Source organism: Calonectris borealis, chromosome 2, assembly GCF_964195595.1.
Source record: "Calonectris borealis chromosome 2, bCalBor7.hap1.2, whole genome shotgun sequence".
Lineage (NCBI taxonomy): Eukaryota > Metazoa > Chordata > Aves > Procellariiformes > Procellariidae > Calonectris > Calonectris borealis.
Window position 1 is genome coordinate 48,548,028 of NC_134313.1, and position 17,607 is coordinate 48,565,634.

General features: G+C 37.3%; 1 protein-coding gene across 1 annotated transcript in view; it reads right to left on the reverse strand.

The window, feature by feature from the left end:
* Window positions 1-17,607, reverse strand: part of ASXL3 (ASXL transcriptional regulator 3) — a 135,077-nt gene that overhangs the window by 31,600 nt on the left and 85,870 nt on the right. Inside the window, exons 6-8 of the mRNA XM_075141911.1 lie at window positions 14,505-14,622; window positions 13,457-13,576; window positions 8,737-8,900 (exon numbers count right to left, since the gene is read on the reverse strand). Coding sequence (XP_074998012.1) covers window positions 8,737-8,900; window positions 13,457-13,576; window positions 14,505-14,622 — 402 coding nt within the window. The remainder of the gene's footprint in view (window positions 1-8,736; window positions 8,901-13,456; window positions 13,577-14,504; window positions 14,623-17,607) is intronic.

Genomic DNA, 17,607 nt, shown 5'->3' on the forward strand with positions numbered 1-17,607 from the left:
GGGTCTCACCTTTTCGCAGTAGAGTATAATCTGACCCGGAATATGGCTAAATTTTGTTCAGTCCTAATTATGAAGTTATCAATCCTTATGAGAAAAACTCTTTGTCATTCCCAACTAATCATTGACATAACATAAACAGTTTGTCCTCAAAAGCAAAATGAAAAGACAGATTCTGAAGACAGATGGTGAAAGTAATTCTGAACATTACTGTAGTCCTTTAAAAAATAACCAGACTAAAGTTAGAAGTAAAACATCAAAGGATGAAAAAGAAAATATCTACTACTATAGGAATAATCGCTTCAGACAAGAGGAAAAAAGGAAGAAGAGTCTTTTAAAGAAAGAAACAAAGACCTTTTCCATCTTCACTAAGTGGGAAATATGCCGAGTAAGACTGAGGAATTGCAAACATATGTTTTCAAAATGAAATGTGACTTGTTAATTTAGACCTTGTCTAAATCAAGAAGACAAGTGGGATAGCTATATTCATTCCAATACACTGTAGTGTCAAAAAAGACAATAGAATCCAATCTGGTTGAGCTCAGATGCAAGAAATTAAATGAAGAATTTAAGGAGAATAATAAATCTGGCAAAATGAAAAGATAAAGCATGTTTTAAAATGAAGCAAAAAAAAAGTAAAATATAAGAAAAACCAGAATATGCAGCAAATAGTACCTTCTAACTGCATTCAAATTATAGAAATTGCAATTAAAATTTATTTTTCCTATTACATCCATCATACAAGTACCAATCTCAAGCATGTCACAAGACACAACAAACAGCAAGTATTTATAAAGCTACTAGAAGCAGCACATAAGCCTGGGGAAAAAAGGTAAAATAGAAAAACATACACAGATCGTGATCAAGGCAAGTATGTATGAAACTTATTTAAAAAAAGATGCTTGGAGACTTTGAGAAACTAAAACATTATTAAATTATCCAACAATGCTCATATGTTGGGGAAGGCGCAGAAAAAGAAATGTAAACAGCCAGGGTCTACTCATCTAGCTTTTGATAAAAATAAAAGACATATGCCTTTGACCCTGAGAAGCGAAGGTGATGGGATATTACACGTAATTATCTAAAATTAGTCGATCATTTTTGATGAGTGTCATAAATGAAAACCCTGCATCCAATCCCTTTTCTCTAGGCATTAGAAAACATTGCCCTCCTATGTAAAAAAATGGCTGTATGTCCTTAACACAAGGGAGAACAAGCTAAAGGAAATCTGAGATTAAATAATTCAAAGACAAAGAAGAGCAATGTTCTGAAATAATTAGGAAAAAAACCTCAACCTGTTTTCCCCTTTTTTATTTAAGCAAAACAAATATACTGTAAGGGAGGGGGGGGGGGGAGAGGGGTTAGAGGAGAGAAAGAGGAGAGAGAGGAGGGAGGTGGGGGGGGAGAGAGAGAGGGGGGGAGAGATTGCAACAAAAGCAGGGATGGATCACTTCTGCTTGCTCTTCTTTTCACTGCACCTGCATCCAACATCCTGTTTCAAGTCCTTGGCTGTCTTCAGATTCAGAACTGTAAGGAATGTTCTGTTCTCCATCTAATTCCAGTGCAGCCCTACAATGGCAACACTGGAGGCAGTGCAGACCAACTCATACCACTTAATTATTAGCACTTTGCAAAGAAGGAACAGTTGAAACGCTACACACTGCAGTAGTGCAATGGATCCTTAATAGCCACATAATCTGAAGCATGCCAGTCCCCTGTGTCCATATATGTTACCATTTATGTCCACATATTACTTATACTCTCATAACACAGCTCCTAGCACAGTCTTTTAAAAAGGCACTTGTGCAAGTACTTTCCCACTGGGAGGTGTTTTATCAATTCTTTTCTCTTTTTGAAGTACTAATAATTCTGTCAAATGTAAATGGAACTGGTATTGCATACAAGGTCCTCTTTTTTTTAAGCACTAACAGCTATGCACTGTACTTTACAAAATTTGTTTGGAGGGAAGGAGAGGGGAACAAAAGTTTCACTAGTTTGCATCAGGAGAACAACCATGAGCACAGGGCCCCCTCACGAACCAGAAGGCCTTATGGAAAAGGATGCTGCAGAGACAGCTGTGGCTCTTGTATTTTCAGCTTTCAGCGGGCACAGCACCATTGCTGTGTCCTACTAGATGTTGTAACTGAGTTGAGCCTTGCTACAGACAAAAGTAATTGCAATAGTTCTGCTAACACCTCTGCAAAACTTCTTCATAAAGGTGAGACATGCTTTAAGTGTGACAAGAGCTTGTAGCTAGGGCTTTAGAAATGAAACAAGAACTTCCACAACATATATGCGGCATGGTGGAAAACACTGACTCACACTTCTGAAATACAGTGACCAAGCCTGCAGCAATGCGAAAACATGACATTTAGTCAGGAATGTAAAGCTTCCTATTCACATATGTAGAAGTACTGATATTGAGGAGGACCTCTAAGGATTATTGCAAACAAGCAAACAAGAATTCCATTACCACATCAATCAGAGCAGCCAGACTGCAATGTAATTGCCGAGAGCCTTACTGGACTGCACTATGGAAGCTAAAAGAGTATTCCTGTAGCTAAAGCCAAGAGGGATTTTGAAGTAAAATCCTTCAGCCTTCAACTCATGTAAAGTGAAACTGATGTTTGTTGTTAATATATGACTGTGAAATGTGCAGATACACCATCCATACAGCTGCATTTGGTAAAAAAGGTATTAACTTGAAGCACAAAGACAGAGGGGCCAGCCAGGGGTAGTAACCTCTCTGAACACCCCTGGCTAGCTGAGCTCAGGCATCAGAGCCCCAGAATCTTATTGAAAAGGCAGCTTAAATGCTTTTGAATTTCTTCATCCAACTAGTCTATAAGATACCTATATTAAAACTACCCTAATAAAGTTGTACAAATAAAGCACATTATAACACCACCATGCTATCCACATTAACCAATAAAACCAAAGAAAAAATGTCAGTTAAAGGGAGAAATGTGACATAAAATGACCTTCAATTACTACACACACAGGGGTGCCAATTTATCAGCTTTTAAAAATATGTTTAGGTGCAGAAGACATGTTACATTTAACCTTCTATTGCAAATGTTCTGCTCTGAACTAAGTGCTTTTGTCATAACCCTAAAACTATTTCAGTGCAAAACTTGAACATTTACAGCAACATAATAATAAATATTTGAAAGCTACTGATGATAGAGAATTGAAAAGGACAGCTAAAAGCTAAGTAAGATAAGGTAACCATTTAGCTATTACTACACAATAATTCCATGGAGAGAAACATAAAACAAACCTGTGAGCAAGTAATACACACAGGACTAATTTCTGCAGTTTGATGTCTTACAAAGAGAATGCTGGAAAAGTCCAATGGCAAATATAATCCTCAAGTACTGATGAAGTTAAGAAAGCCAATAGGAGGACAGTTACACCGCTACAAGGAAGGAACTGTGAAAATAAAGCTTTGCTTACTCTCTTTTAATATGAAACTAATATACAGTAAGATACATACTAAACAGTACTTATTTTATTCTTTTGATTTCAAAGAATAAAATAAATACGAGGTGCCAGAATGGCAGACACCAGACCTCTCTCCTTGTCTTTTACAAGTGTAAGAATTTTGTGTATTATTCATTACCCGCTCTCCACTGCAGAACTCAAACTGATGTGCTTGGGAGTAGGAGTAATTTGTGCACATCAAAAACAACGGTTACCTTTTGGCATCATTGCTCAAATGGTAGGAATAGATATTAAGCTGATCCATACTACATGAAAGCAAAGAGGTTTTGAAATGGAATTCTGTAGATAACCTCCCCAAAATGACTTCTAACTATTTTAAACAGAACAGAGAAAATCACTAACTGATATCAACCTGTGCCTTTTTTCAATGCAAGGTGAGAGAGAATCTTTGCAAGGTGATATAATCAACCTGGAAGTGCCAGCATCAACCTAAATTGAGTAGGCCAAGACAGAAACACAGAACCTGCGCTGACCTTAAAATGACAGGATGCTGTAATGTTATTACATAACAACAACACCGGCACTGACCCGAGAGACAGTTATTATTTTGGGATTCACTGATTTAGAAATTAGAAGAAAGAGATTAAGGTGGGTTTTGACCCATTTGAGAATCTTCTGATTTGTACGTCATGTTTTTCTTTCTAGTAGATTGGCTTATATAAACCTGAAATATTCACAGGCACTTCTGCAATACTACATGGCTTAAGTATTTCCTTAAGAATATTTAAGCTTAGAATTTTGGATTTAAGTAACTACCTTGACTATCTATAAACTGTAGATTGATTCAGAAAATTAAATAAAAGATTGCTAAATTTCTTTCATAAAACAAGTAAAGCTAAGACAAGATATAATTTTTACTAGGATATCCGCTACTGTTTTAAATGCTCTTCAGGAGCAGGTTCAGTCAGATAAAATGGCACTGCAACCTAACACACAGGTCTGAGGAGGCTTTGAGATCCTTCGTGGGTATTTTTGTAGGAGGAAATTCCCATCCTATATGAAGGTGGCAGGGCAGGTGCAAATCACAAGAGGCTCAGAAGAACCCAGCTATTACCAGAAGAGAAAATACAGGACAGGGAGTTAAATTCTCAAAGATCGGAAAATTGTTAAGCATCTGTAGTCTGGAAAGACACATTTTTTCAGAGCATTCAGGAAAGAATGCTCTGAAGTTTAGCTCTCTAAGGATGAGTAAAATCACTTAAGCCTTCTGCTACTATTCAGATGAGGCAGCACTTCTCTTCTTGGAAGCTTACTACATGGGTGTATTTCCCTTCCCTTCTTTTTGCCAATACCCCGGTGTTAATAGCAGGAATTTGACTCCCCAGTAGCAGCAACAAGGAAAGCTGGTGTAGACATGATATTGCCAACTGCCATTCCTTTTCAGCAACCTGTCATACAGACCTGTTACTCATCCTTGCACAACATACGTTGTTTAATTAAAATTTAAAGAGGCACTCATGCAGTATAGCAATCTAGATATGGAGAGAAACTTCCTGCTTTGAAGATGAATTATTTGCTGAGAGGTGGTCAGGAAGGCTTCTGTTACGTGTAATTATCAGCTTGATGTATTAATATTAGAAGCAGATATTTCTTTGATGAAAATTCCATTGTTCTTCAGTTGTAGAATGTTCTAATTAGAGCTGAAATACTTTGCTGGGATTTGTGACAACTGAAACCTTTTGTGCAGAGACTTTGCTTTCTACGTATTTTCTATACCTACATGTTTTCTTTATTGCCAGCTCAGTCATTTAGGTCTCCTGGGGGATCACCCAACAGGCTTCTGTATCAGCTGAGCTTTAAGGTTTTTGAGTCTTTGAGTCCATATAGATCAACAAAGAGCTGAAAATCTGGATGTTCAAATTTCAGACATGAGGCTCCTAGTATCCAGTGATGCAACATTTTGGAGCAGTCTGATAAATAGACAAGTCTGGGTCATGGCTGCTTCTTTGAACACTGTCCACATACTATTTCACTCTGAACCTGAATGAAAGCAAATAAAATCCTTAATAAAACATATCTACCATAACTGCCAACTTGCTCCAGTTTCTTTTATAGGCATTTTGAATACAGAAAGTTACACACAGGCCTCATTGCTACTGAAATAAAATCTAAACTAATCTACAAGCTGAAATCAATTTCAAGTGTGAATAACTGATGATACAATTTATCTTTTCCTAAGGGAAAAAAAAAGGCAATGATCCTACATTTCCACTTTGTCAAAAATCTAGCTGGAGTAGGAAAAATGACAGCACCAACATCAGCAGAGTTGTTCTCAACTTCTTCCATTCTGGGACATCTTGCCTAAGGCCCTTTGTTCCACAGGCTCTCATGGCTCCCTGATAGCAACCGCAGAACTTGAAAACAAAAGAAAAATCAGAAAACACATCCCATGAAGCTCCTGACTTGGCCCTGAACTTTTTTTGAACATATTAGACAAACCAGGGTTGAGAGAGAAGTCATTTACTTGTAACAAACACTTGCACGCAAAAAAAAAGAAAACCTCCACTCCCTTAACTAATGGTTTCTAAAAATGCTTATTCAAACTGACATATGCATGACAAGTTTCAGTTCAGTACGATTTAAGGAGGAGGAGTTATACCGCCCAGAAAAATGGTGTTTATGACAGAAATGACAAAGGATCATTCATCATAGGGTTTTTCTATGTGGAGCAGTAATAAAGCCTAAATGAGACTGCACTTCATTAGTAATTTATTTCACAGATCACTATATATACACAAATAGCATAACTCTATTACATTTTTATAGTGTCATTCATTACAGTACTTCACATACTATATCCACATGACAACAGAGAAATGCAGCTTTCTCTGGGGAAGACAGTAGCAGCCAACTGCAGAGCAGCGCACTGGGAGGAAACGCTTCAGAGACAGAAGAGCAGGAGTAGGAATTCTCAGGTGAAACAAGAAAAGGACAATGTAAAACAACGGAACTGAACCCTCAGAGATGGGCAGCTAACTCAAAGAATAGTTTTATACCGTTTTTGCTTGCCTGATGCCCCATTTGATTTAGACAGTAGAAATAAAAGAGGAAGACTGAATACCCTTGCCTTGTCCAGTCCGAGTGACCAACACCAGAGACTCCCACCAGAGCTCCCTGGTTGGAATTCTCTCTCCCTCTCACTTGATCCTTGAGCACTACACTGGCATTTTCCACTTGCCACAGGAAGGAAAAGAATATCAGTTCAATTGCTTTCATCAGTCCGTATCTGGGATGCTAGTCTTTAGGCATAGCAAAGGACATATTCTCAGATATCAAGAAAAGGGATGCAATTCTTTCTCTACTAAGACCTCTGCAAAGTGAAGATTCAGGGCTTTTTCACTCCCCACCAGAAAATAATCCTCAATCACACTTAGAGACCAAACATTCCATTAATCTTCCAGAGATGGAGACTCCTGCCTTCCAAATGCACATTAAAACATGGTATGCCACACAAACCCACAGAACGCTGTGAGAAGACGAGAGATAGAAAGACACCTGTAAATGTCTGATGACAACTGCTTTTTTGTGACTAGTTCGCTTGTGAAGTAACAGTGTCCAATTATGTAGTGTTGGGCCTTTGAAATAACACCTGCAATGTATGCATTACGTGAATGCTTTCTGAAATAAAAATTTAAAAGAAATGCATTGCTTTTAACTAGTGAGGTATGATTAAATTCAACAAATATTCTCTTGATTTTCTTGCCAAAAACTCTGCTGTAAGAATCCTGATAAGAAGGTAAATGACTTTGTCAGTTCTAGAGCCTCCATTTTCAAAAATAAATTTTTAAGTAAGAAACTTCTAAATAAGGCCCCTGTACTTGAAATGTTAATTCATGAATGCTGGAATCTTTGATGGTTGGAGAGAAAACATGATTTTACTTAGCAGATTTTTTTTTTTTTATCTCTTCTGGTAAATTAACTAGAAAGAGAAAAAAAGAATCAAAACTATCAGGAAAATATTTGCTGGGCACTAAGTTAAAATCTGGTTTACAGCAGGGAAAAAGGTTCTCAAAATTTGTCAATACTGACTTTGACTGCCTTGTGGGAGCTTGAGAATAAATACATTTATGTTGTTTCTCCTATGGCTCTGGTTTTAATGTTCTTTTTCAAATATTCCATTATCAAAGTGCATAATTTTAATCCGCAACATACAATATCTAATTTGATAAGAGGCTGAGTAAATGTACAGCAATGCAATTTTTCTCTCTCTTTTTGTCTCTCATTGCACTGCTTTCCCCTATGTTACTGTGGTAGACACTAACTACTAACAGTTTAAGAAATGAAACCATGGCATTTAACATACTGATTTAAGATGCAGGTTATAATCAGTCATTTAAGTGACCTGCATTCTTTAGTTATTACATAAAAAGAGGGACGCTGACCACCTGTAAAAAATATAATGCCCTATTTGGGTAAGTTAATGTGTCTGAATTAAGTACATGAATATTCCCCATTGAAATTGGTAAGACTGTTTAAACCTGGCAGTGAGGAAAATGTGTAAATGAAATTGTTTTGGGTTCTCTTTGCTATTTTAACTGCCAGACACGCTGGAAAGATTTTTTTCTTGCTCTAAGAAGCCTGCAGTCTGACCAACAAATGCAGGAAGTACCAAACATTGTAGGAAAGAACATGAAATTGAACTTTCATTTCCATCCTGTTACTTCACAAATCATTCTCCTCAACAGAACTGATTAACAACCCATATGAGCCTACAGCCATGAGCTCTGAAGGAGAACTTCCTTACAAAAGGTGTGAATGAATGGATTCAGTGCACTGGAGCTGAGCAGATGCATACATAGGCAAGCGTAAAAGGGGAGGAGGAGAAGAAACTAACAGAACTAATATTGACCTGGACATTGCTGGCAGAGTGCCCAGGAAGATCACAGATGAAAAGAGACTCAACGTAAATAAAGTCTTGAAGATGAGAAGTTTATCTTCAACACCATAGGTAGAAAGGCTAATTAAGAGATTTGGCAAGTTTGGAAGATCTGCTAGCCAGTTTCCATTTAGACAAATCAGGGAGCTGCACAGTTTTTAGAAAGAAAGGAAGCAGGAGCTGGTTGACGCTTAGATAAATTTTACAATCATTCTACATCTAACAGTCTTACCTAAGAAAGTATGGAAATTTTCTTCTTATTCTTTCCTGGAACAATTCCTAGTCAATCAAATCAACCTATGCAAACACACTGTAAAAAAGCCTCATTAAAGAAAGAAATATTGCATGATGCTACTTACCTGCCTGTCTACTTCTGGAAGCAAAAGCAGGAGGTATTGTTGAAAATGCTGAGGTAAAGAAGCAAAGGTGTGTTTATTTATTAAAGCCCTCAGGTTAGTGTTCACTAGAATAGATCCTGGTGTTTCTATGTCAATATCCTCAGCTTTGGTCCATTTCAAATGTCCTGGAGTAAATAAACAGAAATAACTTTAAACATAAATAAAGGAAGAGAGTAAGAACAATTCTTCTTTTTAAGTTTTTTGCTTTTATTGTATAATACAGTAAGCTCCAGAGAAACGGTACTCTGAGAAGGGTAACACAGCCTTTTCTAGCTTCTTTTATATTCCCTGTATTTGTCTCTTGAGCTCCTACAGGATCCATGTTCCAGTCAACATCACAGATGACATATTCTTACTTCCAGCTCAAGAGACAAACTCAACTCAGCAGCAGCAGAAAATTTTCCTGTCACGTCATCAACATAATTATAAGCATGTATTTCCAAGCAAAAGGCTGCTTAACGAAGCTGATGTGGATCAATCATTATGGAGAGCTTCTCTTTTGCCATGCTCCGCATCTGCAGTGCACTATGGCCTACGTAACTTGTCCCCTAGCACCTGCCAAAAACTACCTGTGCAAATAGACAGTGATCATAGAGATGAGAATATTTAATGTGTTAAATTAGTGTCAAAAACATTCATTTTTCAGAATTTTCATAAGAACCTATGACCTAAAATGATCAACACACAGAGGCAGCAGCAGGAATTATCAGAGGTTTAGAAAACAAGGTCTGTGAGGAAAAATACAAACCTGGGAATGAGTAAGATAAAGACTCAGCAGAGGGAAGGGGAAATACATAAATGGCTGATGCACAGGGGTAAAGAACAATGTCTTCTTACTGTCCACAGTGGATAGCAATGGTAATGAGCTTAAACACTTGCACAGCAAGAAACATTTCTGTTAAGATACTGGGAAAAGAGAGCTTTCAACCACCAAGGACAAGGAGGCACTGGATTAGATCCATAGGGAAGCATTACAGTCTCCATCAGTGGAAATCTTTAAGAATATGTTAGATAAATACCTGTCAGGAATGACAGGTGTATAACTGATTTTGCCCTGTGACTGACGAACAAATTAGATGACCACTTGAGGTCCCGTCTGGTCTCATTTTGTTATTATTTCTAGGATAATATTTAAAAGACACTTTTCAAAGCTCCTTAAAGAGCAATTACTGCTACCTGCTTCAGGGTATATACATACTGCTACAACCCTTTTTCCCTTCTCAATCTTAACATATTATGATACTCAATATGGAAATGGAAGAAGTGGGAGCCCAGGTGGCTGGAAAAACTCAAAGCTTCTAATCCCTCCCAGGAAACTCCTCCAGGTTTTGGTCTGTTGTACTTTCAAATATTTCAAAGATGCTACAAAAGGGGTCTTAACTAAATCATACACAAACTCCAGCAGAATCTCTAAAAAAGCGATTGAAAAGAATATTCCACTGCTATGAGCAGTGATGGCATTTGGCATTCACATAGGACCTCTCAGCAAGGATTAAAACTGACATGTTAAGAAGAATAAATATATTTTACAAATGGAGGAATTTGGGCATACTGATTATCAGGAACTTCTCAAATACTACAAACTACTTAACAGTAACATTAATAAAATGCAATTATGCTTTAGATTTCTTGGAAGGGCTATAGTGGTCTCCCCTGAAAGCCTATGACATCACCCACAAAATGTACAAATGAAAGAAAATGCAGCAGATTTGTAAATTCTAAAAGCTCCCCTTCTGCCACAGCCTCCCACAAACATTCTTGCAATTTCCTTTTACTTTTCAGCAGACAATACTAAGTGAATGAGAGAAGGATTACTTTGCACTCAGCACAAGATAACCTTTTCCAACACATATTTCCAACATACTGTATTTCAGCACAGCAAAGACTCTATTACAAACAAATGAATGCCCTGTTATAAAGGACAATTGTATGGAAGAAGTGCTTATTTTCATGAATGCATCACAATAAACTGTCCTCACCATCTGTTCCACCCGCTAAATATAAATGCAAAAAGAACACAGTCCCAAAGCGTAACACAAGTATCCCCAAGCACAACACAAGTAGTATGATGTATCAGATTTTAATGCCTGTATGTATACTCTTTTCTTTAATCAATACAGAATACACATCCCCACTTTCTAAGCAACTCCAAATTGGAGTAACATTTTCCCCAGCTAACACTTCATATCTTATGGAAAGACATACACATAGAGATGATCCAAACTAAAACAAGATATATGACTGCAAAGTCAGTAACAACCTTCAGTGGCAGATATTTTAATAGTGTGAAAAGCCCAAGACGATATCAGAAAGTCAAACCTAATTCTGTGTGCCTAAGTCACACATTTTCTGATTTATTTGACCTGCTACCACAAACAGGCTACTACGGAGGTTTTATCAACTTGTGGAAGAAATATGTATATTATTCCTAGGATGATATGCCAGTAGCTCACTGTGGATGCCCAGTGTAGCCATACTTTAAAAAACCAAAATCTGTTCAGGACAACAAATTCTCTCTCCTGCACCCTTCCTATGGCTAATTTAGGACCTTTACTGCAGGTCTCAAATTTGTAATCAGATTTAGCGAAGTATTTGGGTGTAGCATGGAAAGTAGTAGTTCTGTGGAATACAAGAGTATGCCACTACTGCATAGCTAATCGTAACTTTGAGAGGAGTTTATTACAAAACTTATGCCAATGTTTTTTATATTGTTTTCCACAGAGAAAGACATTTTGAATCCTTATATAGCTGCTACCAGAGTTTGGGGGGATCATTGCCAAATCAGAAATTGAAAATGGAGGATGAGAGAGAAACTCAAGCTTACAGCATTGGAAAGAAGAGATTTGTCTCCCAACATAGAGAATTAACTATGAAAACGATGGGAGCACCATGGTTCTACATCAAAATATAAAATCAAAATAGGAAAAGGATAGAAATCACATAGATGGCAAAATCAGTTAACTAAAAGGGGAAAAATCATATTTAATGGGAGCTTAGAAAGTCTACCGAACATGCAGTGAATGTTGGGCAGTTCAGCAGAGTTTCAGACAATCAAACAATGTCTGGAACTGAATCATGCACTATATAGGACACTGGACCCATTCTCAAAGATGCTCAACAACGGTTCTATTAGTATCCCAAGAAATATTATGTCATAAGACAAACATTTCAGCAGGTACAATAACAGAAACCCTTAAACTTTACACAAAGTTCCCTGCATTCCAAGTGTGGTGTCCCAAAAAGCCAGAGGATATTTTCTGATTTTTTTTTCTGAAAAAAATCTAACGAATTCATTCTACATTTGGTATCATCAGCCAACAGTTGATGAAATATCTCGGGAAGGGGAGGAATGTATATATCAAATATTATATCTCAGTCTTAAATGTAGAGAAAAGTTACAGGAAATCATCTAAAGTTGAACATATCTTTGCATAGCAAAAGTTGTAACACTGAAGGAGTTTTTTCGGTTTTGAGTAATACCATTTGACCAACATAGAGAACTAGTTATCCATCTGAGACGGATGAATAATCTGTAGAAAGATCATATATGAAAGTACACTTTCATGGGAGGCTGTGATACAATAAGGCCTGCAGGAAACAGTTTGCCAGGAACTGGCAATAGCATATTTAACCACCAACCTACAATATTTAGGAAGTAAAGTACCTTCAAGCTATTTTACAGAATCATTATATGTAAAAATAGGACTAGGTCAGATCATTAATAAAGAAGAACAATCTTACCACCGAATAATTTTTAGGATGATCCAGCCACTACAAAAAGCTGGTTTGCTAACTTTTCCAATATGGCCACATTGGAAAATACTTCTCTAAATGATTCAGCAGTCTGCTGAATGCAAAAAGTCCTTCGTAAAGATAAAAAAACAGTTATGTAATTATTCTACTTTACTTTATCCAAGACAAGAGTCTTAGTGAACACTACATTTTCTGCTCCTTAGGGAACATTTCCAATTATATTTCATGCAGAGCAGGAAAATCTGCCTATCACATGGAGCTACTGAGAATTTACTCTTAGCACCTCTTCAGAGAAAATTCTTCATTAATTACAGATCATCATCCATGAATCTTGCTAAAAAAACACAGAAAATAAAACCAGAAGCTGTATCTATCACCTCAAGAGATGTAGCTTCAAAATAATTAAGGATCCAACTGAAGAAACAAATCAACCGAAGAAAGAGAATCAACCAAAAATGATATGCCAAATCTCTGTATGACATGGAAAAATGCAAATGAAGAAAAGAGGGTTAAATTCTAATAGGGCAGGTATGTAAGCAAATATGCTATTATCTTTGGGAATAAACGCACATTAGACTGCAAGCAAATTTACCAGGAAGAAAGAATATTTGCTACACCCCACCCGCATCCCCCAAAAAATCATAATGCAGCAATCAGAAGCTAATTGCTAAATGACCGCTCTGCCTGCAGTTGCTTAGGTCTGTCAAACTTTAAAAAGCAACTACAGAAAAGCATTCTGGGGGAAAAAAATTGCCCATGAATTTTCCAGGTAGCCAGAAAGAAAGATGCCTTCTTGAGAAAGGGTCAGCTGCTGAGTTTGAAAAAGGGACAGATAAACCAGAAAAAAAAAACTTTAAAGAGAACACAGAGTTTAGAAAAGTATCAATATTACAATAACAAGTAAGACACCTATTTTACTCCTACTCACCTAAACCAGATTTTTTTAACCTCTTTAAGTGCTGGCTTGTTTGTTTTCCAGTTGGAGACTTTTGCCCATGTTTCATCTCTTTATCAGAACCATCTGCTTCACCATTTTTTGATTCAGATCCTTAAGAAAAAAAGAAAACCCCCTAAACATGATACTGATGCACTTGTACCAACAATCCCCCCAGCACCCCCTACACTGTAAACAAAACAAAAATAGGATTTTAAAAAAATTGACATTTACTTGTTGAAAGGCAATACACTTTTCTGGTCACAATACGATTCCTCATCATCAGAGGAAATGGAAGTAAAAGCTCAATAAATCAATTAAGTGCTGAAAACTAAAGTTTACTGAACACTGCAGTCAATAAAAAACGTTCACTGATCTAATAAAAATAACATTTTCCTATAATGCCCAAGAGATATCTTTAAAAAATATTTTAACCTCAAGTTATGGGGCAGTAAAGCAATCTAAAGGCAAAAAACCATCATTTCTTTGTGAAGAAACATTTATAGAAGAGATATGCCTGGAAATACAATTGTCAATTTGTGTTAAACATAGACGTAGAAATATCTTAAAATGAAGCAACTTAACCACCAGAACTAAAGGTCAAGGTTATGCTGCAGTGATAAGCATGGTACCAGAAGAAGAAAAGCTAACAAAAGGATCCGAGTATTGCAATGCAGAATTGAGACACAAATTCACATTTGCAGAGAAGCTTGCCTTTTTCCCCCCCCTCTCCTTTTTATGGCATTGAATACCAGCATGTGGTCCTCCATTAGAGTTCCAGAGCCAAACAAAATGTTACTTTGCATTCCTTTAAAGCTGCTGCTCTTACCAATTGTTATTTTACTGTGTGCCTTCACTTCTTTATTAAAGAAAAATCTCCATCCTTGAGACACCGGATTTGATAAGGAAATGAAGACGTTAAACAAAGCCACCAAGTGAAAACATTATTTCAGCAGTTCCAAATTCTGCATGCTACACAGCTGATTCAGAGGAAGGCTCTGTGACTAGAGCTGATATTGCAAACAGTCCTTTAGCTATTTACCTGAAGGTGAATCCGACTGCTCATCAGACACCTTTAATGGTGTCAAAACAACACGAGGAACAGTCTTGTTTACCATCATTGAGACTCCATTTCTTCTTTTCTGCTGTTGTCTTAAAGCCTAAAAAAACGATAACAACACATAAAAATGTAACAAAAAATAATGCTTGTAAGTGAATTACATGAGACATTTCTCTACCATTAAACTGAATCTCTTAAAATAAGCATAATTTACATAGCTACTGACTTGCCAGACTTCACACTCGTCCCCTTTATGTCATTTTCCTTTAAAATATAAAGTCAGGGCTTTGGTTATAACGAGAAAGAAGATGCTCCTTAGATCATTTTCCAATACAGTTTTGACAACAAAGAAGCACGTAACTGTTTGCTCTACTTTAACAGCACAACATGATAACCCATGGAATGTGAAACTAAAACTTCCAAGTAAAAAAAACGTAAAATAAATGTTTCAAAACCAGAATAAAAATATATATGTCTGCACATCTCTCGCAGGTGCATCTTCTCCAGTATACTGCTCAGTCAATCAAGTTAACACAGAGTGTCATCAGTATGTACAGCATGTAAGGACTACAGTATTGATGCACTCACTCAGCCGTGAGTAGTGCTGCACAAAATCACTGAACATGGCAGGAATCATTTATTTTTGTGAAGGGAATCAGTCCTAATCTTGGAAACCTTGCAGCACTTGGCTTCTGTCTGCTTGACTTTGGGCATTAACCTTCAGAACACAAACATGATGGTGTTCTGGCAAATCTGGGGAAAAATGATACAAGAATAAATGTCTACAAATGGGAGTACTTTGTGTTTCATAAATGGATCGAATACAGGGTTGATAATGTAATACAAAATATTTAAAGATTAGAAATAGCAAATACCTGTCAGACTGTTTTATATGGAAAATGATATGAGATTCAAAAAAGATCTTAAAACATACAAATACGAATACTTGCCAATTAATACATTTGCAAGCATTAAAATTCTGGAATTAATCAGAATGGGCTGGGCTTAACACAGATCTCTCCTATCCTCCTGTCTATTTTTCTCCAATCTTACTGTGCACTCTCCTTTCATAACTGTGATTTGTGTTATGATCTTGGGGGGATTTATTAAAGTAATACTATATCAAAAAGGAACATATTTGACATGAATTATCCCTGTAGGTTTATGAGCATGAATAACTGACGCCTTATAAGGTTTAAGTCTGTAACTTCAATTAATCTGTAATATTTTTCCAAAATGATCACATAGCTAAATAAAAAAAAAAATCTCTGAAAAAAAAAGAAATCGATGTCACTCTATTCCTCTAAATAACACACTATACAACAGAAAATACACCAAGCCACACAAAAGCTATTTCATCGATTAACCCCTTTTATACTTCTTAAAAGATACATAAGCACTGTGCAATAAAAAGCAAATTAGAACACCTGAAATCAAACAAACAGAGGAAGCTGGTCAGATCTGCACTGAACCAAAGAAGCAGGCAGAAAGCCATGAAGAACAGCCTATACTTCACACATTTTTGAGACAGAAAATTCATACTGGTATTGAGCAAGCACAGCCAGACTTGCGGACAGAAAATTCCAAAATGTTAGCATTTCTCAAAAATTCCCCAAAATTCCAAAAATGACCCTCAGTACACAGTCCCGCCAAGCTAAGTGTCAAAACAGGTGATCCTTATTTAATAGTAATACCACTGAGACAGTAATAAATAGTCCACTAAAAATTAACTGAAAAGATAGCCAACTTCTGCACTAACAGCATACCAATACAACCACAACCCAAACTTTGTATTGTTGTGCCGCACAGCCTGATTTGCCTGATGAAAAGCTAAGAGAAGAATTATCCATCCTCAGTGTCACCCTCCCTAGACAGATCAGTAAGAGCCCAAATAATGCCCCATGTTCTCCTCCAGCCTCCCCCTGACCTGTCAAGACAATTTCCACCTCTACCAGGGACCACAGCCTTGTTGCCAGCATCTGTAAGGAAATACCATTTTAATGATTTATACAGCCAGTGTGACAAAGGTAGACTCTTTGTAAAGCCTCACAGTTGATTTTCAATGCTTTAGACTGAACTGCCACGAATGAGAGAAAGTAAGCAGCAGTGTGTCCTCCATCAATGACAGGTAGTCAGCGTTCGTACACCTTAGGTGACACACGCGCTGCTGGAGCGAGGGCAGCGGTACCCAATCTTTGTCAAGCGCACCACTTACCTTCTTTCATATTACAGGAAGGCCACTTGCGGACCTTAAGCACACATTTATGCAACTGATCTGGCACTTCTGAGAAGCACAGGCCACCTCATGCTCACAGAGCACTAATGCAAGACAGCATGGCTCATCCCAGCACTCCCCAGACACTCAGAGCCACAGAAGTGGGGAACACAGCTGGGAGCAGGCAAGCGTTGCTACCAGAACTATTTACTTTGAGGCATAGCCCACTTCTGAGGTACAGGCTAAGCACCTCAATATGTGAGGATCAAGCACAAACCTTAAAGACACCATTTCCCTTTGACACAAATTTGCTTTTCAGGGTTTCTTTTTTGCTAACATTCATTGTTTCACTGCCAGTCCCTCCCCCATCTCTTCCAGTTTCACAATGCAAGGAACCGATCACCACTCAGGGACCATAGTTAAGTTTGGAAATCAGTATGCATGGGATGACTCAAGCTGACAGTAAAGCTACACACATGTGGACACCTGAAAGACAGATTGTAGAATGGAAAAAAAATTAAAAACATGTGGACATCAAAATCTAAGTCAAAGTTTTAACATAAAGTGCCAATGAACTACACTGTGCCCAGAGAATAGACAAATAATCTTCCCTATGCCTCTCTATCTTTTCATTTGTCAAAGGAAAGATATGAGGCAGGAGAGGAGGGTACAAAAGTATCAAGTAAATAATCTAACATTTGATTTGCAGGGTAAAGAGATGGCTGAGATTTTGCTCAGTCATCCTGTTTAGTGGGACATCTTATTCCCAGCTAATCACAACAATTTTGTGTTAAATTCTCCTTTGAATTTAAAGCTGGGTCTGAAATTTTGAATAGACAAATATTTGCAAGACAACACTAGGAGCAACCC